This window comes from Pteronotus mesoamericanus, unplaced genomic scaffold, assembly GCF_021234165.1.
Source record: "Pteronotus mesoamericanus isolate MK-2021 breed Mesoamerican mustached bat unplaced genomic scaffold, CSHL_Meso_final contig_73, whole genome shotgun sequence".
NCBI classification, from domain to species: domain Eukaryota; kingdom Metazoa; phylum Chordata; class Mammalia; order Chiroptera; family Mormoopidae; genus Pteronotus; species Pteronotus mesoamericanus.
Genome location: NW_026555245.1, coordinates 19,868,143 through 19,894,370, shown reverse-complemented (window position 1 = coordinate 19,894,370; position 26,228 = coordinate 19,868,143). Strand labels below are relative to the sequence as shown.

Here is a 26,228-nt window from a genome sequence, read left to right as displayed (position 1 = left end):
TGTTGTTCCACTTATTTAGGTATTCATTGGTTGATTCTTGTATGTGCCCTGACCAGGGATTAAATCTGCAACCTTGGCATATTGGACAATGTTCTAACCAGCTGAGCTACCCGGCCAGGGCCCATTTATGTAATCTTTAAGGAAGTGTTACCATTATAACATTTTGGTTCATGGGACCTCTTAGGAACTTAATACAATACTGGTAGACACTTATCAATAGATTTTACAAATATGGTATAAGAAAAATGCACCAAAGTGAAGTCAGTTTGAAAAGATTTCATTATCCCTCAGTGTTTAAACGTGCCTATGTTTTCCTGGAGATGTAACAGCTATATGTAGAAAGGAGAAATACCCTTGAAGATAACCTTGATTTTGTTTTTGAAATTTGGGTATGGAAAATTTAGTGTGGGGAGGGAGAGAAGATGAACAAAAAGGGCTTTGGAAAATAGAGGGGATCATGGGAAAAAGGCATCTGGAAATAAACACATAAAAAAAGAGCTGTTGAAAAGAGAAATGTCCTAGGCAGAATATTTCAGAATTCTTGAGAGGTATTTTTGTCTGCATTTTTTTGTATATTATTGGTTCTGTTCTCTAGAAGTGCCTAGCCCGGTGGAGATGTGATCTCAAAACAGGGATTTTTCAACATAGTCTGGAGCTGCCACATTTATAATGAAGTACATTTGCGTTTAGAAAGTTAAAACTGTGTTTAGCTTTATGGTGTGAAGAAAGTTTAATTATATCAAACAATATATGTAATTTCCTTATTATAGAAAAATTTACTTAAATGAATTTCCTTACAAATGATTTAAACTATAATTTAAAAATGAAATTTTCAATCTGTTTTCAGTCCCAGCACAATTGAAGAATAAAGCATAGTTGCATCAGTAATGATGACTCACTCAACTGGGAGCATCTCACTGGGTGAGAACAAGTAATATTTTTAAATAATTCCAAACAATTCTGATATGGTATACCTCCTTTTCATTATAAATTACAAATTTAAACTATAGAGTCCTAGAATCTTACAGAAATTAGTATTAAGAGATTACAGTGATTAAAATTGAATCTACTCATGCGAGACTATTTTGTTTTCTTCCGTAGTATTAAACCTCTTTAATACTTTTATTAACCTTACTAGAATTTTCAAGACATTTTTACTTTTAGGGTTTTTTTTTTAAAACATCAATGGGCCGCTGGGGACCTGGCCAGTAACTGAAGCATGTGCTAGCGCTGGGAATTGAAGCAATGACCCTTTGCTTCACAGGCTGGAGCTCAATCCACTGACCCACGCCAGCCAGGGCATATTCTTAGTTTTTCTAAACCATATTAACCATTTGAAATGTACAGTACAGTAGAGTTAACTGCATGCACATTTGTTCAACAGATCTTTAGAACTTTTTCACCATCCAAACTGAAACCCTTTACCCATTGAAAAATAACTTTTTCTCTTCACCTCTGCCTCTGGTAACCACCATTATACTTTCTAAGAGTTTGACTACTTCAGATGACTTATATACTGTAAGTGGAATCATGCAGCATTTATGTTTTTGTGACTGTCTTATTTTACTTAGCACAATCTCCTCAAGGTTTATCTATGTTGTAGTATATGACAGGATTTCCTTCTTTTTTTAAGGTTGAGTAATATTCCATTATATTTGTATACTGCATTTTCTTTATCTCTGCATCCACCAATGGACATTTAGGTTGTTTTCACCTTTTGGCTGTTTTGAATAATGTTGCAATGAACATGGGTATACAAATATCTTGATTTTAATTTTTCTGGATGTATATCCAGAAGTGCTAGATTATATAGCAAATCTGTTTTTAATTTTTTGAGGACCTTCTATACTGTTTTTCATAATAGTTGTATCATTTACATTCCCATTAACAGTACACAGTAGTTCTAATTTCTCCAGATCCTCACCAACATTTATTATTTTGTTTCTTTAAAACTTAAAAACATTTTATAGTGGCCATCCTAACCATTCCTAGGTTCTTAACTTACTGCTAACCTGTTAGGTCTTTATTTACTCTTTTTTACTTTCTATAGAAACAATAGTTATTTTAGGAGATTTCCTACAATTATTGCAAATCTTCACACTTCCCTGACTTCAAATGCTAAAACATCATTTGAGGCCTGTGTTGTTTTTTTTAAGGGACCTAGAAGCCTTTAATTATTTTCTAAGTTTTATGCCATTCTTTATTTTTAGATTTTATTAAATTTATTTAGGGTAACATTGGTTAATAAAATGATATGGGTTTCAAGTGTACAGTTCTATACTGTATCATCTGTATAATTGCATTGCATATTTACCACCCAAAGTCAAATCTCCTCTCACCATATATTTGACCTCTTTACCCTTTACTACTTCCCTCCTCTTTCCCTCTGGTAACCACCATACTGTTGTCTGTGTCTTTGAGTTTTTGTTTGTTTGTTACTTTCAGTTTTATATTCCATATATGAGTGAAATCACATGGTTATTGACTTTTTCCAGCTAACTTAGTTCACTTAGCATGATATTCTCAAGATCCATCCATGTTGTCGCAAATGGCAGTATTTCATCTTTTATTATAACTGAGTTACTAGTCCATTGTATAAATATGTACCACATCTTTATCTCTTCATCTGTGGAAGGGCACTTAAGTTGTTTCCATGTCTTAGCAACATTTAATAGTGCTGCATTGAACATAGGGTCATATATCTTTATGAATAAATGTTTTCAAATTTTTCAAGTAGATACCCATAAGAGGGTTTTCTTGGTCATATGATAGTACCTCTGTTCTTAGTTTCTTTCCTTCTTTTTTCTTTTTTGAGGAACTTTCATACTGTTTTTCTTAGCTGTACCAATTTACATTCCCACCAATAGTGAATAAAGGTTCCTTTTTGTCCACAACCTCTCCAATACTTGTTACTACTTGTCTTTTTGATAATAGGCATTCTAACATGTATGAGGTGGTATCTCAATGTCTTAGTAGTTTTTATTTGTTTTTTCCTAATAACTAATGAAGTTGAACTTCTTTCAAAAAAATGAAAAGTAAACAAAAGAGGACTGTGGAAACTATATTGCCTCCATCAGAAAGAGCAATTTAAGAATAATGGGTATACCAGAAGGAGAAACTAGGGAGAAGGGAACAGAAAGCTTCTTCAGTCAATGAGAACTTCCCAAACCTATGGAAAGAGCTGGATCCTGGAATTCAGTGTTGAATATAAAACTGGACATTTGAATTCCTTCACAGTTTAACAGAAATGGTCCTTTTTAGATCTGAAATTCATATAATACTACATGAATGCATCTTAAAAGGCAGAAACACAGTGCTTTTTTGTTTCTACTTACAGTTTCTAAAATCATAAATTTGCCTTAATAACATCGTTATAATGGTGATTGCCGGCCTGTCTGCTCTGGTTTCCAGGCAGTCCATAAATGCCACATCTTTGAATGTATTACTTCAGTGTAGATTTAATGTGTTCTGCAACTCTCTCTGTACATGGTTGTCTCCACTTCACTTACCCTTTGGCATCTGCTTGTGAACCTTTCTCTTGGCTATTCTCCACAGATGTCTTGCAAAGTGGAGTTGCGTTGCAAAGGCTTTGCATCAATTCTGGTAAATCAGCTACCTTCTAGTGCCCTATATTTGATGATCCTATCTAGTTATTTACTAGTAAGAAAGTACAGCTTATAGGTGATATGTATGATTATGTTCAAAACAGCAGGAATAATAATGCTTATGATTCATTTAGTTCTCACAGCTATATATATTTGAGCATTTTCTGTTTTACAGGTGTTTAGATTGATTGAGACCTCGTTGTTGCGTCTAACTTCTCTGACTCTTTTAAAGACTACTGTAATATTGTAAAGTTGAAAAAAGAAAAGGGACGCATTGGATTTGGGGGCAGATCTGTATTCAAGTTTTAATCTTCTCCTTGTTGGCTGATTTACCTTTAGATGTTTCTTATCCTCCCTGAGGCAGAAATCTCATCTGTAAATTGAAGATAATGATACTCTTTATTTTTAAGGTCTCATTGATATTGTGAGTTTGTGTTTTGGGAAGCCTTTTAACCAAGGAGGCTATCACAGTAGAGTTTCCTTCTTATAAATAGTGAAGGTGAAGGGAATTTCAAACTCTAGTGGGTACCTTTATGAACCATATTTGACAGGAGATCACTTCTGATAATTTGAATTCTCATTGTTTATCCATTAATTGAAAAAGTCAGTTAAAAGAGTAGATCATAACAAATGATGTGTATATCTTGCTAACATATAAATGAACTGTCTTTTCATTAGGACCAAGGCCTTTCCTTGTAGTATATAGATTTGCTAATGGAAACTTCAAGTCTTTCATAAATCTGCATTCATAGCATTTCAAGTTTACATTTTGTTCTTTAATATAGATGAAAAGTTAAGACAATTGAAAATTAATGGTTCTCAAGAGTGTGGTTCCCAGACCAGCAGCATCAGCATCATGTGGGAATTTCACAGCATGCAAAATCTTTGGTTTCACCCCATACCTACTGAATCAGAATCTAAGGGGATGGGGCCCAGCAGTGTATGTTTTCACACAGCCTCCATGCTAAAGTTTGAGAACCACTATTTTACATTTTATGCTTTACCTCGGTTTTTGTATTTCTCTTACCTTTGCATCTTGCAACAGCAGTGTTTTATAGTAATTTGTCTTTATCAAGTCTTTTCAAAGCTTTTGTCCTTAGTTTTTAAAGATACCTTTTATATTTGGTTTCCTGGTTTATCTAATGTTTAATTAATTAGCTAATTACAATAATGATAGACTTCCCCTAATAGGGTTTCGGAATAAATACTACTGGTTTGGGGAGAACATACAACTCAGCATTTGGGAGTAAAACTGTAAAGGGCACACTATAGCGCAGTTGACAGACGGTGAGTTTTCCGCATGCCATGGGTATCTGTTGGTGTGTTGGTGTGGTATCTGTTGGTGTGGAAAGGAAATGGAAAGTGTGGGTCTGTAAGGTGGACAAGTGAAGGCAGTTATGGAGAGTTTCTCAGATATATTTTTCCTATATAAGTCTATAGATTTCTCTGATTCATTTATCTTTATAGACCTTAATTCAGTATGCATGTTTTAGACTTTTGTTGGTCTGTAAGTAGTCTTGGCTGGATCCTGAAGTTTGAAATCTGTTTTTAATTACTCCAAGATCTCCTAGGTCAGTATTATGGAGAAAGCAGAGAACCCATCCAGTGGTTCAAATGGAAGATGTGTACCTCATAAGTTTATGTTTAATAAGTTTATGAAAAAAATTACATCTAATTCCTAAAGCAGAAAACAGATGAAAATATTCTCTGTAGCCTGAGACTGTACCTTTTGGTCTGTCTTGTAGTGTCTACCTTGATTTTGGGGAAACCAGTCATGTGTGGTGGGAGAATTCAGTTCAATACATCCTCATGCCTATTCCTGTCAAAGTGCAGGTGAAATACATGCCTACCTTTGAGGTACATAAGAGTTCTTATAAGTTGATCTGAAATCTGGCTTACTGAGTTGAAAATATTGCTCTTTGGCAATATTCTGGGTGAAGTTTTGATTGAGCTGCTTTTTAAAATTTATATTTTAATTATCTGTATATTTTAACTACATTGTTAATCTCACAAAGGAAAGGATAATCTGTCTAAATCCAATGTGGACTGTCTCATTACTGCAATAGCTGGGTTGTAGTACTGCTGGGAAACATGAATAGAAAACTACCTTATGCAAAGAAAGTTAACTATTGCTTAACAAAACCAGGATATTGTAACAGTTGACCAGTGAGACAGCAGTACTAGTCCACTGAAGCTGTTCAGATATGGATTTGATACTGCTTAGTATTCATTCTTCAGTGACACAGCAACCCAGTTATTTTACCAGCAAAGTAACAGGTGCTATAAAGCTGATGAAAAAAAAATGAACGTTGCTTAAATGCTTAAGAGGGACTGAAATTTTTGTTAGAGATGGGCTCTAAATTCACATATTTGATATGCATAGCATAAATTTTGAGTCTGTTTAAATTTTACTTTTCTGTCTGGAGAAATATTTAAAAAGTAATGAAAATTTTAGTTTTGTTCAAAATTAAAGAAAAATGAGGATACACATTACACTGAAAATAATAATCATTGAGTAAGTTTTGAATGGTAACTATAAGCTAGTGCTATATATGTGTTAATTATTTCATCATGGCACTATCTTTCTAGAGTGTCATTATCTATATTTTATCAATGGGAAAAATATATTTATAAAGCTGCTAGCTTGCCAAAGATCATTTAAGTAGTAGGTAGTTGAGCTGGGCTTTGAACGGTGGTTTGTTTAACACTAAAGCCCAACCTTTTAAATACTATTTTACAACTTAATATCCGGTGTTTTAATATTCCTGGCCTGCTTTCAAAAACTTCTCTCTTCCTGTCATTTCCAGAGATAACATTCAATAACTTGACAACAGTGACCTTTCTAAGTAAATATAGGGTGTTAGAGAACCAGATGGCCAAAGATTATATTTTATTTTTCTGGCTGAACATAAATTGCCTGCTCTAAGATTGATTAAAATCCAAAGAAGAAAAAAATCTTTCTGTGTCCCAGGACTTGATCAGGCCACGTGGAGAGCCCAGTGCCCTTTATCATGAGCCAGTCCTGAGAACAGAACCTTGTGTCTTTATACTGTAATTTAGATTAGGGCCTAATGAGAGGGCAAGAAACTGTTTTACTAAATGAGATCATTCTGGGCTTCAGTAATGGCAATGCATTTGGGTAGAAAGATTCTGAGGAATTAAAAACAGAAAGGCAGTATTACTATCTGTCCTACCAAGTGAACATAAGCAAGGAAAAAGGCTGATTTATGAATCAGTAGACTGCCAAATTAGGCATCTTCTTTTTTTTCTGTTGGGATTTAAGTAGGATTTTTCTAATAATTAGAAACCTGTTCTTGATCCTTCAAAATCTGGGTGGAAATCCTTTTGACAGTCTTAGATAAATATCTTCAGAAAATACGTTTCTATCTCATAAACTTACTATATTAAAACATAAGTTACTATATTACACATAAATATAAACATAATGCCTTCATGAACTCAGTTACACTTAGTGAAGTCCAGATTTAGAGAGACCAGGTTACACAGGGGAGGCATACAAATGTTTGAAAGATGTATTGAAGCCAACTTGTAGTTGACAGTAAATTGTATAACAAAAGAAGCACTGGACTTGGAGTCCAGAGGACTATTTGAGGCCTCTGTAAGGATCCTTGAGCAAAGGGTTTAAATTTTCTGAGTCTCAGTTTTCATTATTTGTAAAGTGAGGTTAGAATAATATTACTGGCCTTCTTTCATTACAGAGTTGTTCTGAGGACCAATCGAGGGGGCATATGAAAAAGTTATGGTGATGTACCTATGAATGCTGTTATTATGGTTGCATCAACTGTGTAATGGGAAGTATGCTAAGTTGTGAATAGGTCAGATATGCATTTGGAAGAGCTGTGTTACATAGTAGTGTGGTGATTCGGGTCAAGTCACCACAGTCCTTTTGAGCCCTCTCACCTAATCCCTCTCACAGAATTGTGAGAATTACATTAGTGTAAGTGCTGTCTTAAAATTGTTAGAAAATAGCGATTGAGTAGTTATTATAATGTTATCTTGAATAGATTTCAGAAAGTGGAAAAGAAATAGCCAGAGGCTTTTTAGCTGTACTCAAATATCTTAGCAAGATGAACAACCAAAGAAATATTAGAATTGTAATGCAAGAAGGACCCTTGAAGGTCATCAATCATACCCTCTACATTTCAAGACTAAGAATTGCTTCCTAATTATATTTTTCTCATTTCTGTCATGTTTATATTTATACAGGATAACACAGTTACCAGCATCACTTGTAAAGGATGGCAGCTGTCTCTCAATCTTAATAGATAACAAATTTCTAAAAATGTAAAGCTAGAGAACTCTGCTAGGTGGTAATATTGTGTTGTGTAAAGAATCTGGGCTTTGTTGTCGGAAGTTGAGGTGGACCACAGCTGTAAAAAATAAGGAAATCTTACCTTTTGCAGCAGTATGGATGGATCCAGGGAGTATTATGCTAAGTGAAATAAGCCAGTCAGAGAAAGACAAGTACCATATGATTTCACTCATATGTGGAATCTAACGAACAAAGTAAAAAGTGGAGACAGACTCATGGATACAGAGGTTAGACTGACACCTGTCGGGGGGAGGGGGTTGGAGGCTTGGTGAGAAGGCTGAAGGGATTAAGCAAGGGAAAAAAAAAGACTCCTGGACACAAACTATAGTATGGTGATTGCCAGAGGGAAGGGAGAGGAAGGTGAGAGGTAGAAGAGGGTAAAGGGAAAATAAATGTTGATGGAGGGAGACTTGCCTTGGAATGGTAAACATACAATACAATATACAAATGATATATTGTAGAATTATATACCTGAAACCTATATAATTTTATTAACCAATATCACCCCACTAAATTCAATTAAAAAAATGTTGAGATGGAATCTTGATCCTGTCAATACTGTTTTGGGGACCCTGGGAAATGTACTTAGAGTCTGTTCCAGTGTAATTATTTAACTATACCATTTTTTTGGTTGCTATTTCATTATTTTTCCCATTTACTGTTATTATTTATTTTTCTTGTATTTTTCCATTACCGTTTATTCCATTTAGACCCTCTTCTACCTCCACCGAAGTCCTCCCCACCATAATCGCAGCACTGTTGTCCATGTTCACGAGTCCTTTTTCTTTTTTGCTTGATCCCTCCACCGCTTTCCTCCCACAGAGCTGTCAGCCTGCTCTCTATCTATGAGTCTGTCAATATTTTTCTTGTTAGTTTCATTTGTTCATTAGATTCTATATGTGAGTGAAATCTTATGGTATTTGTCTTTTTCTGACTGGCTTATTTCACTTAGCATAATTTTCTCTGTGTCTATCCATGCTGTTGCAAAGAGTAAAACTTCCTTCTTTTTTAATTGCTGAGTAGTATTAGTCTTCCATTGTGTAAATGTACCATAGTTGTTTTTCCATTCATCTACTGATGGACATTTGGGCTGTTTCCAAATCTTGGCAATTGTAAATAACACTGCAATGAACATAGGGGCGCTTATGTTTTTTTGAATTAGAGTGGGTCATAAGGCAGTTCCATTTTCAGTTTTCTCCATACTGCTTTCTCTTGGCTGCACCAATCTGTGTTCCCACCAGCAATGCAGAAACGTTCCACTTTGTCCACATCCTTGCCAGCACTTGTTGATTTATTGATGATGGCCATTCTGTGAGGTGTGAGTGGTATCTCATTGTGATTTTAATTTGCATTTCTCTGATGATTAGTGACACTGAGTCTGTTGGCTATCATGTTCAATTACAGTTTACATTCAATATTATTTTTATCAGTTTCAGTTGAACAGCAGAGTGGTTAGACAATCGTATGCTTTATACTATTTCTTTATATATCATATTCAGGGGTGTCCAAGCCACGGCCCCATGGGCCGCAGGAAACCCAGGATGACTATGAATGTAGTCCCAACAAAAAATCATAAATTTACTGAAAACTCTTTTTTTGCTCATCAGTTTTCATTAATGTTTATGTATTAGATGTGTGGCCCAAGACAATTCTTCTTCCAGTGTGGTACAGAGATGCCAAAAGGGTGGACACCCATATAGGCTGTGTTAACATTGTGCTCTAAAAAAGTACACAAAGGTCATTATTCTTTCCTTTTACTCTTCACCCAAGGATATGTTCATTGATTTTAGAGGGAGAGGAAGGGAGAGAGAGAAACATCGATGTGAGAGAAACACTTGATCATACCTTAACAGTTTTCACATGTGATTCATTGAATATGAGATTAGTTTGCTTTCTACACTATTATACTTATATTTCTTCATTTTTTCTCCCTTCAGCAAATATAGTAGTCGTTCCTCAAGATTACAAGGAGAGGCTGTGGCAAATCAGAAAGTTGGAGTTGTGGGTGACCTGTAGTTAGGAAAGGCTTCCCTTTAAGGCTAGTTTGGAACTTAAACATGGAGCTATAATTTTTAAGATGATAATTCTGTTAGTTCATATGTCAAACTTTATGTTTATTGATTACATAAGTTTCAATCTATTTATGTTGGTGACATCTGTAGATGTTATGTGTGTTTAAAAATTCATTAGAAAGCTAAATGGCCAGTGATTTCATGTGGAATTAAAAAATAGTATTTATTGAGGCTATTTCTGTGAGAAGAGCTTTTCTAAAAATAGAAAGAAAATAATGTTTTATACTGAAAATTCAGAGCAAATGCAGAGAATATTTGTTTGTCATTAAGAATGATGAATGCTCTGGCTGGGTGGCTTAGTTGGTTGGAATGTTGTCCCAAAAGGTTGCATGTTTGATTCTTGATCAGGGCATATGCCTAGGTTGTATATTGCATTCCCGGTAAGGGCATGTGTGGGAGGAAACCGATCAATGTTTCTCTCTCATCAATGTTTTTGTTCCTACCTTCCTCGCTCTCTAAAGTCAATACACATATACTTGGGTGAGAATTTAAAAAAAAAAGATATAGAAAAAGTTCAAAAAAGAGTAATGACCTTGGTGTACTTTTTAGAGCACAATGTAAAGAGATTCCATAGTTTATATATTGATACGTTTGTTTTTCTTGGGCTTATTAAGAATATTCTTTTTATTTTTATTTGATATCCTGGAAATATACAAGTCCATTCTTAAGATTTGAAAAAAAAATTAAAACCAGTTATTTCTAGATTCTCAGGAGACTAGATTGGAAAATTGATGATTGGTAAAGAGAATAATATACAAACAAGTGTCTATGATTCAGTATGACTTTTCAGTTATTTGTCAGCACTTCAACTTTGGGACATGTTTCTCTCTCTCTCTTTTTGTTAATTAAATAAATGGATAGAATTTCTCCCTTGATCATTTGTAACATGATTTCATTGCAACCAATAGTCTGTATGCTCTTAGTTGAAGTTTAATATGAATTTTTTGTGGAAAGGCTTTTATCTGTCTAAATTTTGGTTACACTACTTGGGAGAATGGATATTACAAAAAATTGGCAGTTGATTGTTTGAAATATTAAAATGAATTGGTTATGAAAAGGGATACAAATATGTGGTTTTACATTTTTCAACTTGTTTTTACACTGTCCTCAGAATGTTTAATATTTCACAAAAAAGAAAACAATCGGGCAGAAATATGAGAAATGTTTTCAGTTGTCCAAGGCTAATGTTGACTTAAATAGGTCTAGGACTTCATGGTTGACAGCTGCAGATAATTAGCTTTTTCTTCCTTAACAAAGAAAGCAAATGGAGCTGCAAGACATTCATTGCCTTTTCTGTCATCATAATAATAATGTATGTATTTAACTTCTGCAGTTCCTTAAATTGATTTAGTGCTAAGCTGCCTACATTACATATAATAGAAATGACAAGTGAAAGCTGCAGCACATATTTGTGTGGCAAAAGGGAGCAGTGATTGACAGCAGAGTTCCTCTCTATAAGAAATAGCAGTGTGTGGAGTGCAAAAAGGGCTAGATCCATAATTCTTAAAATTGTAGAGCAGGATCACGAAATGAATTTCAAAACGTGATTGCTCCTTGGTATATTTGAGTGTCTGTGTTCTTGGCTCTGGGAGAGAAGCACAGATGGACAGAATCTTACCTGACTGCTGAATATTAGGAAATTACTTTGAAGCACATTAATATTTATAATTTAAGATTGATACTTCCAAATTATGGATAAAATTATGATTTTGTACCCAGTAACTGAACGTTTCCTTCAGCTGTAACTGATTCACCTTATTTGAAGAAGCTAATAACACATCTATTCAAACAAGGATTTTTAAGACAGTAAATTGTGCTATTCTTCAGTAAAAATATCCATTTTCTGATGTAAAACGTGAGGTACCTTTTCTGGAAAGGTAATTGTGTAAAGCTTTATGGTTTCTTTTGGTAAGAGAGTGGTTAAGTGTGATCATCTTTAAAAAGTACTGAGAATATTCTGCAGTTCCTTTGTTCTTGCCACACATGCCCAGAAGCTGTGGTTAAAAAGACAACTTGGTGATTGTTGTTGAATAATGCTCTGTGATGAGCCCAGAGTGCTGGGCTTCATGATATATCATGGAAATGCTTTTGTTTTGGTGACAACTCCTGTGTGTCTGTGAGGTGGAAGGGGAAGCCCTCTGTGTCCTGGCACATTGGCAGCCTCTGCTGGCCATCGCAAAAAGCAGCAAAGACCATTGTTCTTTCTATGTTCTGTGTGATTTTAGTTGGACTCAACTGTCACTCTTCTTTGGTCCTAACCCTCTTTGTTATCCCCTTTTAAAAACTAATTTATCTCTTGGCTTATGATCTCAATTTATAGTTATTAAGGAGCTACTAGTCCAATGTTCTCATCAATAAACTAATATCATAAGATAATATAGTTCTTTAGACTCTTGGGAGAAGTTACAAATATAAGCCTGCCCTGAGAAGTAATTCCATCTAAGAGATAAGATATATTTCATCCTTTTGTAGATGTTAAAGTAGTTTCTCAGGTGCACACCTTTGATTAGCATTTACTTGGGTTTGGCAAATAACCCTAATCCCCTGAAAGAAAGACTTGACTCAATGACAGTTTTAATTAAACACATACTTATATTCTATAATCTATATTCTAATAGATTTAGGGTACCAGCTATCTTAGAGGTATCCAGAAAGTGGGCATGAACTCTTACTGGGCTTTATGAATATTGACACTTCTGTGGGATAGTGAAGGGTCTAGACTGTAAGAAGAGACAAACAGTTAAATAAACTGTAAGTAAATTATTCAATGGCAGTAAACCCTGGGTTATTCTGGTTTTAGAGGTAGAGACTTGCATAATGTTTGACCAAATATCTTTGTGTTTGGAGGATAATTTGACCACCTGAGATGACTTTCTCTATAAAATAGATCTACTTGTTGACATTTCAACTCAGTGACTCTACTGTTCTCCTCCTGAGCATTTTCATATAGACACCCAGTTGAATCTTTTTATGCAGTCTCATAGGCAAAGACTTTTACTTCTACTGCTCTACCTTATCCTGGATTATTATAGTCAAGTACTAGTAGGTCTCCTTCCTTCCATGTTCATTGCCTTATAATTCAACCTGTACAACATGACCATATGTATTTGAGAGCAACATTGCTTTGATTATATTACACACAAAAATGACTTCTTTTCTTGAGAAAAGCAGCTGAGTGATATAAAAAAATGAAGCAAGAAAAAAGCTCTGGGCTAGGAGTGGGAAGACTATTATTATTATTATGTTTTGCTTTGTCTCTGGTTGTATGACATTAAGCATAAAAATATACTTTCCTAAGCCTCTGTTATCCCGATGTTTAAATCATTTGTTGTGAAGATTGGTTGAGATACTGTATCTGAAATTGCCATGAGCTATGCAGAACTCTATTACTTTTATTGCTGCACAGCAAAAAGACTGAATTCCTGTCTAGAATGCCCAAACAGTTTCATTTCTGTACTGTGCCTGACATATAATAGGTACCCAATAAATATTTCTTGGATAAATGAATCCTGTCTTTCCAATCTTATCTTGTACTTCTCTCTAATCTTCAGTTCAGTTAAGTAGTCTCTACTTTCTCCAGTGAAAATGTTGTTCTAATAGTCATATCTGTGTCATTCTCATGTTTATTCATCTCTTTCACACCTGTTGTTCAGGAATAGTCAAGTCCCTCATAGCTCATTCTAGTCCACTTTTGCTACCATCTCTATTGTAGTGGTCTTACTGTCTTTACCACTAATCATTGTATGTAATGTATATCACTATATATAGTAATATATAGTATCTTTTATTATTAATAACAGTGCACTGTGTGTATGCCTTCTCTTCTAAGGTGTGCTATAATAAGCTCCTATAATACAAGAGTAATACCTTTGATTTTCTAATCACTTTTTAAGGATATATATTTTTTAATCCTCGCTTGAGGATATGTTTATTGATTTTCGAAAGAGAAGAAGAAGGAGCGAGAGAGGGAGAAACATTGATTGGTTGCCTGCTGTACACATCCTGATCTGGGATTGAACCTGCAGCCCAGATTAGATATGTGCTCTGACTGGGGATTGAACCCACAGCCTTTTGGTGTATGGGGCAAGTCTCCAACCAGTTGACATCAATATGTCAACACTGACATATTGATGAATAATGGTTTATATTTATTTGCCAGGAGATAAACTTTAGTACATGGTTTAGCAAGTTGTTAGAAGGGAGATATGAAGATGCTGACAGACCACCCATACTCTGACTTACAGGGTAAAGGCTTCAGATCGTAAGTGGTCTGTGGAAGGTCCCTGTCTTGGAAAGACTTACATACATGTTGTTATCAGATAAAATCTTATATTTTTGTAAAGCATCCTTTAAAGTATAGGCACCTTAGTTAGTAAGAAGGTCCTCATACACTAACATAGTTTCCTTGTGAATATAAATGAAGTGAAAACAGGCATAAAAATTAGAAGTTGCAGGATGAGAGATTGACTTGTCCACTGATAGCATCTTGCATTCTTTTTAAGAAAAAATTTTTAGCATTTTTACGTATTCAAACAAGTTGCGCTTAGTTCCTGGGTAGATAAGTTATCAGACATGTCCACTAATTTATGTCTTCACCTGTATTTGGTTTCTTTTATTTTTTATTGGCTTTATTGAGATAATTTACATACAATGTAATCTGCCCATTTAAAATGGACACTTTGATGAGTTTTGGCAAATGTATATCATCATGTACCACTATCACAGTCAAGATACAGAACATTTTCATCACCTCCAAAAGTTAGTGTCTGTCCTTTTGTAGTCAATTCTCTTCTCATCCATTTGCTGCTGACAACTGCTGATATGCTTTATGTCATTATTATCTTTCCTTTTCTAGAATTTTATATAAATGGAGTCAGAGTATACAGTTTTTGTACCTGGATTCTTTCACTTTTTTACATTTTATTGATTGATTGATTGAGAGAGACAGAAAAAAGAAATAATGTCAATTTGGTGATTTTATTTATGTGTTTATTTATTCATAGACAGAGACAGAAAAAAGAAATAATGTCAATTTGTTGCTCCACTTATTTATTCATTCTTTGGTTGCTTCTTTATGTGCTGTGGCTGGGGATGGAACCTGCAACTTTGGTGTATCGAGACAATACTCTATCCAACTGATGCTACCTGGCTTCTTTTAGATTGTATGTTATTCATGAAATTTTTTTCCTTTTTATTGATGAGTAGTAGTTCATTGTATAGCTATGCCACATTTTGTTTATTCTTTTTACAAGTTGATGGGTATTTGGATTGTTTCTATTTTTTGGCCATTATGAATATAGCTGTGATGTACATTTTCTACAAGTGTTCGTATGGACAGATGTTTTTATTTCACTTAGGTAATTAAGTAGGAGAGAAATTTCTGAATCATATGGTAAGGATATGTTTAACTTTATATGTAACTGCCAAACTGTTATCCAAAGTGGCTGTACCATTTTACATCCCCACTGCTAAGTATGAGAGTTTCAGTTCTTTTGCATCCTTGTCAACACATGGTATTGACATTGCTGTTGATTTTACTCCTAGTTCAGTGATATGTAGTGGTGACTCATTGTAGTTTTAATTTGTGTTTCTAAAATAATCAGTGATATTGAGCATCTTTTCATATGCTTGTTGATTATTTGCATATCTTCTTTTGCAAAGTGTCCAAACCATTTACCTATTTTAAAAGAAATACATATTTTGGGGTCCTTTTTAAGTTGATTTCAGATATTTTCATCTTCTGGATACAGATCCTTTATGAGAAATATGTTTTACAAACATTTTTCCCCACATCTGTGGGCTTGTACTTTCATTTTCTTAAGTGTTCGTATTTTAATCAAGTTTATCAGTTTTTTTGGGGGGGGCTTTTTGTAGAGTATTAAAAATTTTGTTCTAATGTAATGTCATTTAAATTGTCTTGCGTCCTTCTATGAGTTTATAATAAAGGGTGGAGCAAAAGTAGGTTTACAGTTGTTTGTATAAAAAACATACAATACTAAATAATAATACAGGAATAAACTGTTCTTGCGAACTCACAACTGTAAATCTACTTTGCCCTACCCTATATTTTGTCTATGATAAATTTTAAATTAATTTTTATATATGATGTGAGTTAAGTTTTATATCTTTCTATATGAGTATCAATTTTTCCAGCACGTTTTTTTGGAAAAAACTGTAATTTCTCCATTGAATTTCCTTGCCATTTTTATTGGAAATCAACTGACTGTATACATGTGGGCATATTTCTATTCCAATTTTTTTATTACTATGTTTACACTAATATCCAACTTTCTTTATTACTGTAGTTTTATAGTCCTAAAAGTAGATTTTATATAATTCCTCCCACTTAGTCTTGTGTTTCAAAAATTTTTGGTGGTTATTTCAGGTCCTTTGAATGTGCATACAAATTTTAGAATTAGCTTGTCATATTCCATAAAAAAACTTTCCTGGGAGTTTGATTGGAATTACATGGACTGTCAATTTCAGGAAAATTAATATCTCAACAATATTGGGTGTTATGATCCATGAACATGATGATATATCTGTGTATTTATTTGGTTCTTTGATTTTTCTTGCCAACATATTCAAGTTTTCGGTGTATAATTCTTACATATATTATTAAAGTGTATCTCTAAGTATATAATATATTTGATACTATTATAAATGATATTGTATGTTATTATAAATTTCAATACTGATTTGGCTGATATTGAAATATGTTTGACTATTTTATATATTGACCTTACAAGCTTGTAATGTTACTAAATGAACTTACTCCTAATAAATAAATCCTTCAGGCTTTTCTGCAGACATAATCATGTTGTCTGCAAATAGTTTTACTTCTTTCTGCTTTTCCTGCATTTTATTAACCTTCTTGTCTTATTGCATTGGTTAGGACTTCCAATGTTGAATAGAAATGGTGAAGGAGGATATCCTATTTCTCTTCCTGATCTTAGAAAGAAAACATTCTGACTTTTACCATTAAGTTTGCTGTTAGCTATATGTTCTTTGTAGATGCCCTTTCTCAAGTTGAGGAAGTTCCCCTTCTACTTTTAGTTTGCTGTTTTCATTTATAAGCGAATGCTCAATTAAGATAATCTTATGTTTTTTCTTGTTTAGTCTCTGATTTCAAATGATTAAGCAACTTTGATTTCTGAGATAAATCTGCTTTTGTTATGATTTATTACACTTTCTATTTACTCATTGCTGGGTTTGATTTGTTAGGATTTTGTTACAAATATTTTTCTGTGTGTTTTCATGAGGAATATTAGTAGTGGTTAAATTTTCTTGTTTTTGTCATTTTTTAAAAAATCAAGTGTTAATGCTGGCCTCATAAAATGAGTTGAGGAATGTTTCCCCTTCTTTTATTTTTGGGAAGCGTAAACAACTGACTTATGAACTAGGAAGTACAGATGTTCACTCATGTTACTCCAACAGCTTATTTCTTGTCACTGAAAGAAGAAATATTTTAATATATGATAAAGGGCATGTTCTTTTTTTTCAGTTATTCTCCAAATGTTTATTGGTACCGAAAAAAAAAAGCTGAAACAGAAAACAAAATAGCTTATGCTAATATGTCTCTATAGGTGTTTGTAAAACTTAATATGCAAATTAAAAATTTAATAACTTGAGATACGGATTTAATATCAGTAAACCAAAATATGTGATAATATATTTCAGAGTTATTAATACTTGAAATTTTTTTGTTCATTGAAACATTTTGTGAAGTCCTTTGTATGTTCTCATTGAATTATACTTTTTGTTTATACCTCAGAATCTTTTTAAAAAATGTTTAAAATTTTTTTTCCCATCACCATTTATCCCCCATCTCCACTTCCACCTCCATGCACTTCCCTTTCCCGCTGCAGTTACCACACTGTTGTCCGTGTCCATGAGTTCTTAATAGACTTGTCTGTGGTAATTGTTATATTACAGTGAATTTTTAAAAAAACTTTAATCAGCAAAATACTGTTTTAATTGTACTTCTTCCTAGCAAGAACCTATTCTTTGAAATACAGTAGTCCTTAAATTATCTCTTTTTAGGTGAGCAGACTGGTAAGCAATTCCAATTGCTTAGTCATTGATTTGATTTAACCTTATTGGATGCCTTTTTACAGGTTGGTGTTAAAAGTGTTCTATCTTCAACCAGAGCATGTTCTGTGAACTTTAGGATGAGGATGACAAATGCTATTTACTGACTAACACAGTATCTGTTAAAATTGTTTTAGAGCTTTGGGAAATTGGATTAGATGAATAAATATCATAGTAACAGAACTCAATATATGTTAACATGCAATGAAAATTTTTGTTTTCTCATATACTTCCATCAATATTAAATGTTTAGTTTTCCTACGACTTTTAAAAAAATTTCTATGTATGTTTATGTATCTAGCTTAGACTAAACCTCCTTAGGAAATGCCCTGTAAATCATCTAGCATATTCTTGCTTTGATAAATATTATATAACATTTATTAGAGTAATGAGATTTCAGAACTACCTGGAAAATGTTAAATTATATGAAATAGAATTCCATGAGGCACTTAAATAGATCCTTTTTCATTTTCCCTTCTTGCAACAATCATGAACTTGAAATTTCTCTTATATAAATTTGCTAACTGCTTACATTGTAGTGTATACCACCTACATAATTACATAAGGTAGGTATAACTAAATCATTATTTGATATATAACCATAAATCAATAGCTATAACTAAATCATTAAGCATATTGTTGATACTTTGCATGATTATATTGTATGAAGTATCTCACCCTCTGAGTCACATTTACATTTATTTACTGTATGAAATGACATAAAAAGCCAGGTTACAAATAGTGCTGTTAAAGGCATCAGTGGGACTACTTCTATAATGTATGTTTTACATGAATATTAGTGAAAGAATGAAAATAAAGAAATAGTAAATCTAAGGGATGCATGTTATAACCTACTCGGCAATGTCAGATATTGTAGATTATGATAACCTCTGATTGTACTGGAAAACGTATTCTTTGGGAAAATTACATAAAAGTGAGAATATAATAGAAACATTGGAAGGCATTTGTAGTTCTCCGTTGCACATATAAAAATATGTTGCTTGATAGGAAATGGGTTGGTTAAATAGTCATCTAAGTATCATCTTCTATAACTAGAAATAGAAGTATGTATCCTTAGAAATCACAATAGTGAGCAGTATTTTGGAGAGTTTTGATAGTGCATATGTGTAGCTTGTAACTGACTACTACCATGTCTTTATATAATTAGTGATACAACATAATGTTTGAGGACTTTTTTAGCCACTCTTATTACTCCTAAGCCTGGTAGGATGAGAGGTAAGGCACTATCTCTGAGATTCTGTGAAATCCTGCCTCAGTTAAGGTGTACAAAGAATGAGGTGAGTAAATGACATGATTAGGTTTTATAATTTCAGTATTAGTTTCAAGTTTAATGCTAAGGGAAGTAAAATTGAACATTAAAAGTTATATTGTTGTTTTTTAAAATGTTGGTTTATCTTATTTGATCAGTGCGTAACAGAGGAAAATGAGGCAAATATCAGGGTGATAATTGTTTTATTGAACTTTTTGTAACAATAATGTTAAATCCACTATGTGACATTTTGAATATTACTATTTTTCCTTTTTTTTGTTGTTCAGTACAGTAGTCCCTCCTTTTTCCCCATTGCTCACACCTACCCCATACCTCCCCGCACCCACCATCAACCCCCTATTGTCTGTGCCTCTGAGTCCTCTATTTGCGTTCTTTTTCTTGCCCCTTCCCCTTCTTTCCCTGGTTATCCCCCTTTCCCCGCCCCTCTGGTCACTGTCAGTTTGTTCTTTATTTCCAAGTATCTGGTTCTATTTTGCTCATTTGTTTGTTTTGTTGATTAGATTCCACTTACAGGTGAGATCATATGGTATTTGTCTTTCACAGCCTGGCTTATTTCACTTGGCATAATGCTCTCCAGTTCCGTCCATGCTGTTGCTAAGGGTACAAGTTCCTTCTTTCTTTCTGCTGTGTAGTGTTCCATTGTGTAGTTGTACCACAGTTTTTTGATCCACTCATTTATTGATGGGCACTTAGGCTGTTTCTAGCACTTGGCTATTGTAAATAACACTGCTATGAATATTGGGGTGCATAGGTTCTTTTGACTTGGTGTTTCAGGATACTTAAGGCATAGTCCCAGCACTGGGATCACTGGATCAAAAGGCAGTTCCATCTTTAGTTTTTTGAGGGAATTCCATACTGTTTTCCACAGTGGCTGCACCAGTCTGCATTCCCACAAATGAATGTGTACGAGGGTTCCCTTTTCTCCACAACTTCACCCGCACTTGTTGTTTGTTGATTTATTAATGATGACCATTCTTACTGGTGTGAAAAGCTATCTCATTGTGGTTTTAATTTGCATCTCTCTAATAGCTAGTGATGTTGAGAACTTTTTCCTGTCACTTTGGGCTCTCAGTATATCCCCCTTGAAGAAGTATCTGCTCAGGTACTTTGCCCATTTTTAATTGGATTGCCTGTCTTCCTCTTGTGGAGTCATTTGAGTTCTTTATATATTTTGGAGATCAAATCCTTGTCTGAGGTATCATTGGCAAGTATGTTTTCCCATATGGTTGGTTAAATCCCCTAGGGCAAGGTATACAAAGGAAAGAATAAACAAATGGGACTACATCAAACTAAAAAGCTTCTACATGACTGAAGAAAACATCAACAAAATGAATATTATTTTGTTTCATGCATGAAGTTATATTAAGGTCCAAAATTTATTGTGTTTATTCAAAACCATTTAGTCTTTAGCAGAAATTGCTGAGGTGCTTATTTAATGTCTTATTATAAGAAAACTTGGCATTTTATTATAATATAATTTAATTTTTATATCCCAGGGTAGATTTAATGTCTTCTCTTGGTACCTGATTTGTAACTTCTGGATTTCCTCAGCCCTTGTCTTCCATTGTCCAGTTTGTCATAGACCCCCATGACAAAGCTAGTGAGGTTGTACACTCTTACCTAAATTCACTATAAGCCAGGATTATGATAGAAGACAAGAGGAAGAGCACAGACCAAGGTTTTTTGATATATAACTCTCTTTTGAAATTGAAAACTTGTTAAAGTTTTCCTCCTATCATATCACTGCATAGTTATTTAAAATATTTTTTTCTTAATTGTAAAAGCAACACATTTTATAAAGAGGAAAGGAACTAGTATTTCTATCTCATCACCCATAAATAATATAAATTACCACCTTTAGGTAATATTTAAAAAATAAAATTACATTAGTGTCATTATTGGAAGATGCCCTCTTTTATGTCCCACCTTCTATCAAAATATACCTTATTCCTACTTAGAATAATAAGTAGAATCATTAAGAGGATAGTAGGATGAGATGATGGATAACTAAATAGGGGCTGAAATGATATTTCATAAGAAGAGTCATAGGGAAAAGAGGTTCTGTCAAATTACTGAAACACAGACCTAAAAGGGAGAAATAGACATCTGACCCTTATGTCTATGGAGATGGAAGGTTATAAAAATAGAGAGTATTATCAATCATGTTACATATTATTTACACATACCACATATAATTTTCAAAATATATTTTGATGGTGGTTGCTTTTTAGTTAGCTTTTTGCATCCAAATGAGAAAACAATGTCTTCATAATAGAGGACTACTACTCCACGTTGGTGCCAATTTTAAATTCTCGAAATTTAATCAGTAGGATCTTGTCCTCGAACTTCCCAGGTGTGTTTTCCACTTTTCACAACTGTGATTGGGGTAGAAATCATTCTTGTTTATCTGAATGAGAACACTTTGGTAAAATTCCTTTGATTCTAAGATAACTAGATGAAATATGTTGCATAAATCATGTCACAGCCAACAGTTGTCACCTGGCACTAGAGCTTGATGAAATTTTAAAATGTTGGCTCATTGCCTGTAGTGTTCAGTTACAGTTCTATAGAAAGTCTGTTTGTACAGATGAAGCAGTTCTTGGTAATGTAAGATTCATCTCTCAAGTGATAGGGCTTGAGTTTATTACAGATATCTCTACTCTGAGCTCCCAAGACATACTCAGTGAGGCTTTATTTTAATTTCTCATTGTTTTCTTTGGCACACTTTTAAGAAACTGGAACAGAAACTCAGCTTGATGAAAACTTTAGAATTTTATTTTTAGTCCAGCATCTAATCTACTTTAGTGCAGGAATGTTTTAAATAATATACCCAGAAAATAGTCAAATTTGAGTTTTCAGGTACTGCTTTTTACTTGTAACAATTGACTCCCTGTCCAATCTAGTATTCATTTTTGTTTATAATCAGAACTTACACACCCATCTTTACTTATTGGCAGTTTATTCTTTTCTTCCAGATTGTTAAAGAACTGCTCAGCATGTGCAGAAAAAAGGGTAATAAACTCACACTCTTGGACTCCAGAAGAATCTTTAGCTACAGGGCTGTATACTTCACACTGAGCCAAGATTTCTTCTAAAAATCACATTAGATTTTGCCATTCCCAGAGTTGAAAACTTCTTTCTTAGGAAACTACACTTTTTGATGTCATTGGATGTCAAACAGATGCCTCCCACTTTAAAAAAAAAATTCCTTTGTTCCTATTCCCCATCCCTATTATATTTCCTCTCCATAGGTAACTTCTCATAGTTTTTCATCTGAATTTTTTTATTTGTATCTGTCCCTATAAAACGTGGAGATTTATTTTGTGTGTGTACAAACACTGGATGTGCATGTATTTTAATTTTGCATTACTGGTATTTATGCTGTAGACATTATTTCATTTGCCCTCAGTACTATTTTAAAGATCTGTCTATGTTTTGGGGTATACATTTTCATTTCTAACTGCTGCATAGAATTCTGTAGGGAGCCTTGGCTTCATGTTATTTATTGTATGTGTTGAACACCTAGATTACAAGGCCTTTTTATATCTGACTCCATATTTTAAGGCTATCTCTTGCATTCTGTGCAACTTAAATCCCAGCTACATGAAATTAATTACTCTTGTATGAGAGTAATGTACTTTTTATACTGCCATGTTCTTACACATACTTGCAATCTTTTAATGACTGCTTACTTTCCAAGAGTTGACTGAGATGTTTTTTTGATCAAGACTTCAGTAGCCTATTCATGCATGAGCTAATTGTTTTATACTCTGCTCACAGAGCACTTAGTTTTATCTTGGTAACCTAGAAGCTGGTATTTCTGCCTGAAAGTCTACTCTTTCCTCTGGATTCGTTGAAGACAGGCAACATATTAGAGGTGTCTGTGTTCTGTTGAATCATAACAAAAGCAAGAAGCATTCATTAACAGGCATAGTCAAAAAATTCACAATGATTTTTGACTTTCTAGTAGCAGGTAAGTTGCTCGATGCAGTTTAAAGTCAGAAATACATGAGCCTTTTTTATGTGCTCTCAAAAGCAAGAAGCAGTTTTAAGAAATTTTGTAGCAAACCATTAAAACAAAAAATTAGAACCTATAGAGAATTCTCAAATACCTCTTTTGTTGAGGTAGTACTTTCATATCTTGTTACATTCAAGTATATACTATATACATAATATTTCTTCCCTAGAGTGTTGCTCGTTTACATGTATGTATATGTGAATCCATGCAAATACACAGAAGATCTTGCAAGTGGAAATATGGTTCAGTTTTTGATATGCTTTAATTTAAAACCCATGATAAAACAGAAATCAGGGTAAAATGTGTTGTTTAGTTACTTTTTTGAGACAGGAAAGGGATATTTCTAATAACTATAGGAAGGAATATCCATTATTTATTCACGTATTTATGGATACAAAATTTACTCAGCAAATATTTATCAAGTACCTAAGATGTTTATATGCTTACCTTAACCTGTATATTTATTAAAGTTACTTGCATATGTTACCACTAGTCTCAAAAATCCATTTGTAGGTAAAATATGACATGCCCTTTTGCAGTAAAGTAAGGCAAAAGGCCAGAATGCAAATATAACCTAAATGTTTTTAATCCTCACTTGAGGATATGTTTGTTGATTTTAGAGCAAGTGGGGGGGGGGTGGGTGGGGAGAGGGAAGTAGGGGGAAGAGAGAGAGAGAGAGAGACATCAATGTGTGAGAGAAATACTTATCTGTTGCTTCCACTACATGCCCCACCAGGGATTGAACCTTCAACCTAGGCATGTTCCCTGATTGGGAATTGAACCTGCAGCTTTTTGGTGTATGGGCTGATGCTCCAACCAGGGCTAGAACCTAAAATTTTAAACTGATGCAATCTTCTTTCAGAATTCCCAAAGACAACTTCAACTATAGAATTCTGCACATTTAATCAATTTTTATGTTATTGTCCTTGAATGTTTGGTTGATTGTATAGTCCATAAGAATTATTCACTTCTAAAGATATTACCAATATAGTGTATGACTTCTCCATCTTATAATTTGAGATATTGCTGTGCAGAGAAGGAAATACTTCTCATTTTAGTTATTTAATTCTTTTTCTTTAGGCAACTGGGAAGAATAATTGCTGAAAATCAACATTTTAGAGGTGTTATAACTTCCAATTTGCTTCTGGATCCAGAGCTGAGTGAAAATTCAGATCTTCCCGCAGTCTTCCATTTATGCTGATAATGACAGTAATAGATGGACCAGGCGCTATGCTAAGAACTTTGCATGTATTTTTATTTAATTTTTTAAACAACCTGTTAAGTATGGCTATTGTTATTCTAGTTTTACAGATGAGAAACATGGAGTTTAGGGAGGTTAACTAGTAAATAGGTCTAGGTTCTATGCCAAGTCACTTTTGATTCCAAGACTGCTATGCTATTTTGAAATAGCTGATTTGGTACAAAACAAGTTGATTGAAGCATTTTAAACTAATCTCTTAGAGCCATGCCTCTTTTTGTTATGGTATTATAACACACAGATAGCAGATACAAAGGTAGAAATAAGAAAACTATAGTAATCCCTGAGTAATAATAGGTTTCTTATTGATTTTGTAATAAGTTTTTAAGTAGCTAATACACATGCATAGTAAAAATGTAATTCAGATAGCCCAAGAATATGTACAGTGCAAATCTTGTCTCCCTCCCACTCTAGCCTCCTGTTCTCCTACAAACAGACAACAGTTGTATCTGTTTCCTGGTTAATAACCAGAAGGTCTAAAGACAGAAACTGGAAAAAGCCAGGTCTGGCCCAGAGTTGACATTTGAATGGGCCAAGCCAGAGAAAACTAGAGCTGGATAGAGATGAGACACTGATGATAATGCAGACAGGCCATACACAGAAAGCCCTCCAAGCATGTGTGCTTCATTTTATAGATGAGAAAATTGGTTACTTTTGGGCACGTGGATAGCTGAAAAGCAGAACTCAAATGCAGGGCTGTGCCTCCCATTTTTCCATCCTAGTGCAGTGCAAGTCACCTTGGGATTTGAGAGTGTTGTGAAGAATTGTATGCTTGAAGTGGTCTGAAATCAACTAGAGTCACTACAGGTTAGCTACATCTCAAACATCAGAAAGCCAAAGGCAATAGCAGCTTTGTTTTAACTTTTAAAATACATTTCTAGCCCTGACTGGTGTGGCTCCGTTGGTTGGGTGAGTGAAAGGTCGCCCGTTCGATTCCTGGTCAGGGCGCATGCCTGAGTTGTGGGCCTGGTTCCCGATTGGGACTCATATGAGAGGCAGCTGGTCATAAAACCTTTGAAAAATAAATAAAATACATTAAAAAAATTTAGAGTAGATACAAATTGAAAGAAAGCTTGTGAGAAATTACAGAATTTCCATATACCTCCTATCCATTTTTTTTCTAATATTAACAGGTTTTACCACTATAAAGTTATTCTTTGTCCCCCTTTTCAGTCTTTACTCTTTAGAAGGAAATCACTGTATACAGCCCACCCTGAAAGAGTAGGGAATTATGTTCTACCTCCTTAAAGGTGGAGTATCTTCATAAATTATTTGGAATACTTTTGCATGAGTGATTTGTTTTTCCTCCCCCATTTATTTCTTTAGTCAATCATTTAATTATGTAAGTATGGAGTCATAGATACTTATTTTATACTTTGCGTTATATTCCAACACTATTTTATTTTCTTGCTCAAATTATTCTAACTTTGTCCATTGGGATCTTTTTAATTGGTTCCTAATTCTTTGACATACCCTCATCTTTTTTTTTTTTTTTTTTTTTTTTTTTTGAGTACTGCCTTAGTTTCTGGCACTATGAGGTGCATCAAACTCACCTTTATA

At 34.0% G+C, this 26,228-nt stretch overlaps 1 protein-coding gene across 1 annotated transcript in view; it reads left to right on the top strand.

Moving 5' to 3' along the window:
* Positions 1–890: 890 nt before the first annotated feature.
* Positions 891–26,228, top strand: part of RFX3 (regulatory factor X3) — a 212,454-nt gene continuing 187,116 nt past the window's right edge. Inside the window, exon 1 of the mRNA XM_054583074.1 lies at positions 891–921. Within this exon, the coding sequence (XP_054439049.1) occupies positions 891–921 (31 nt within the window). The remainder of the gene's footprint in view (positions 922–26,228) is intronic.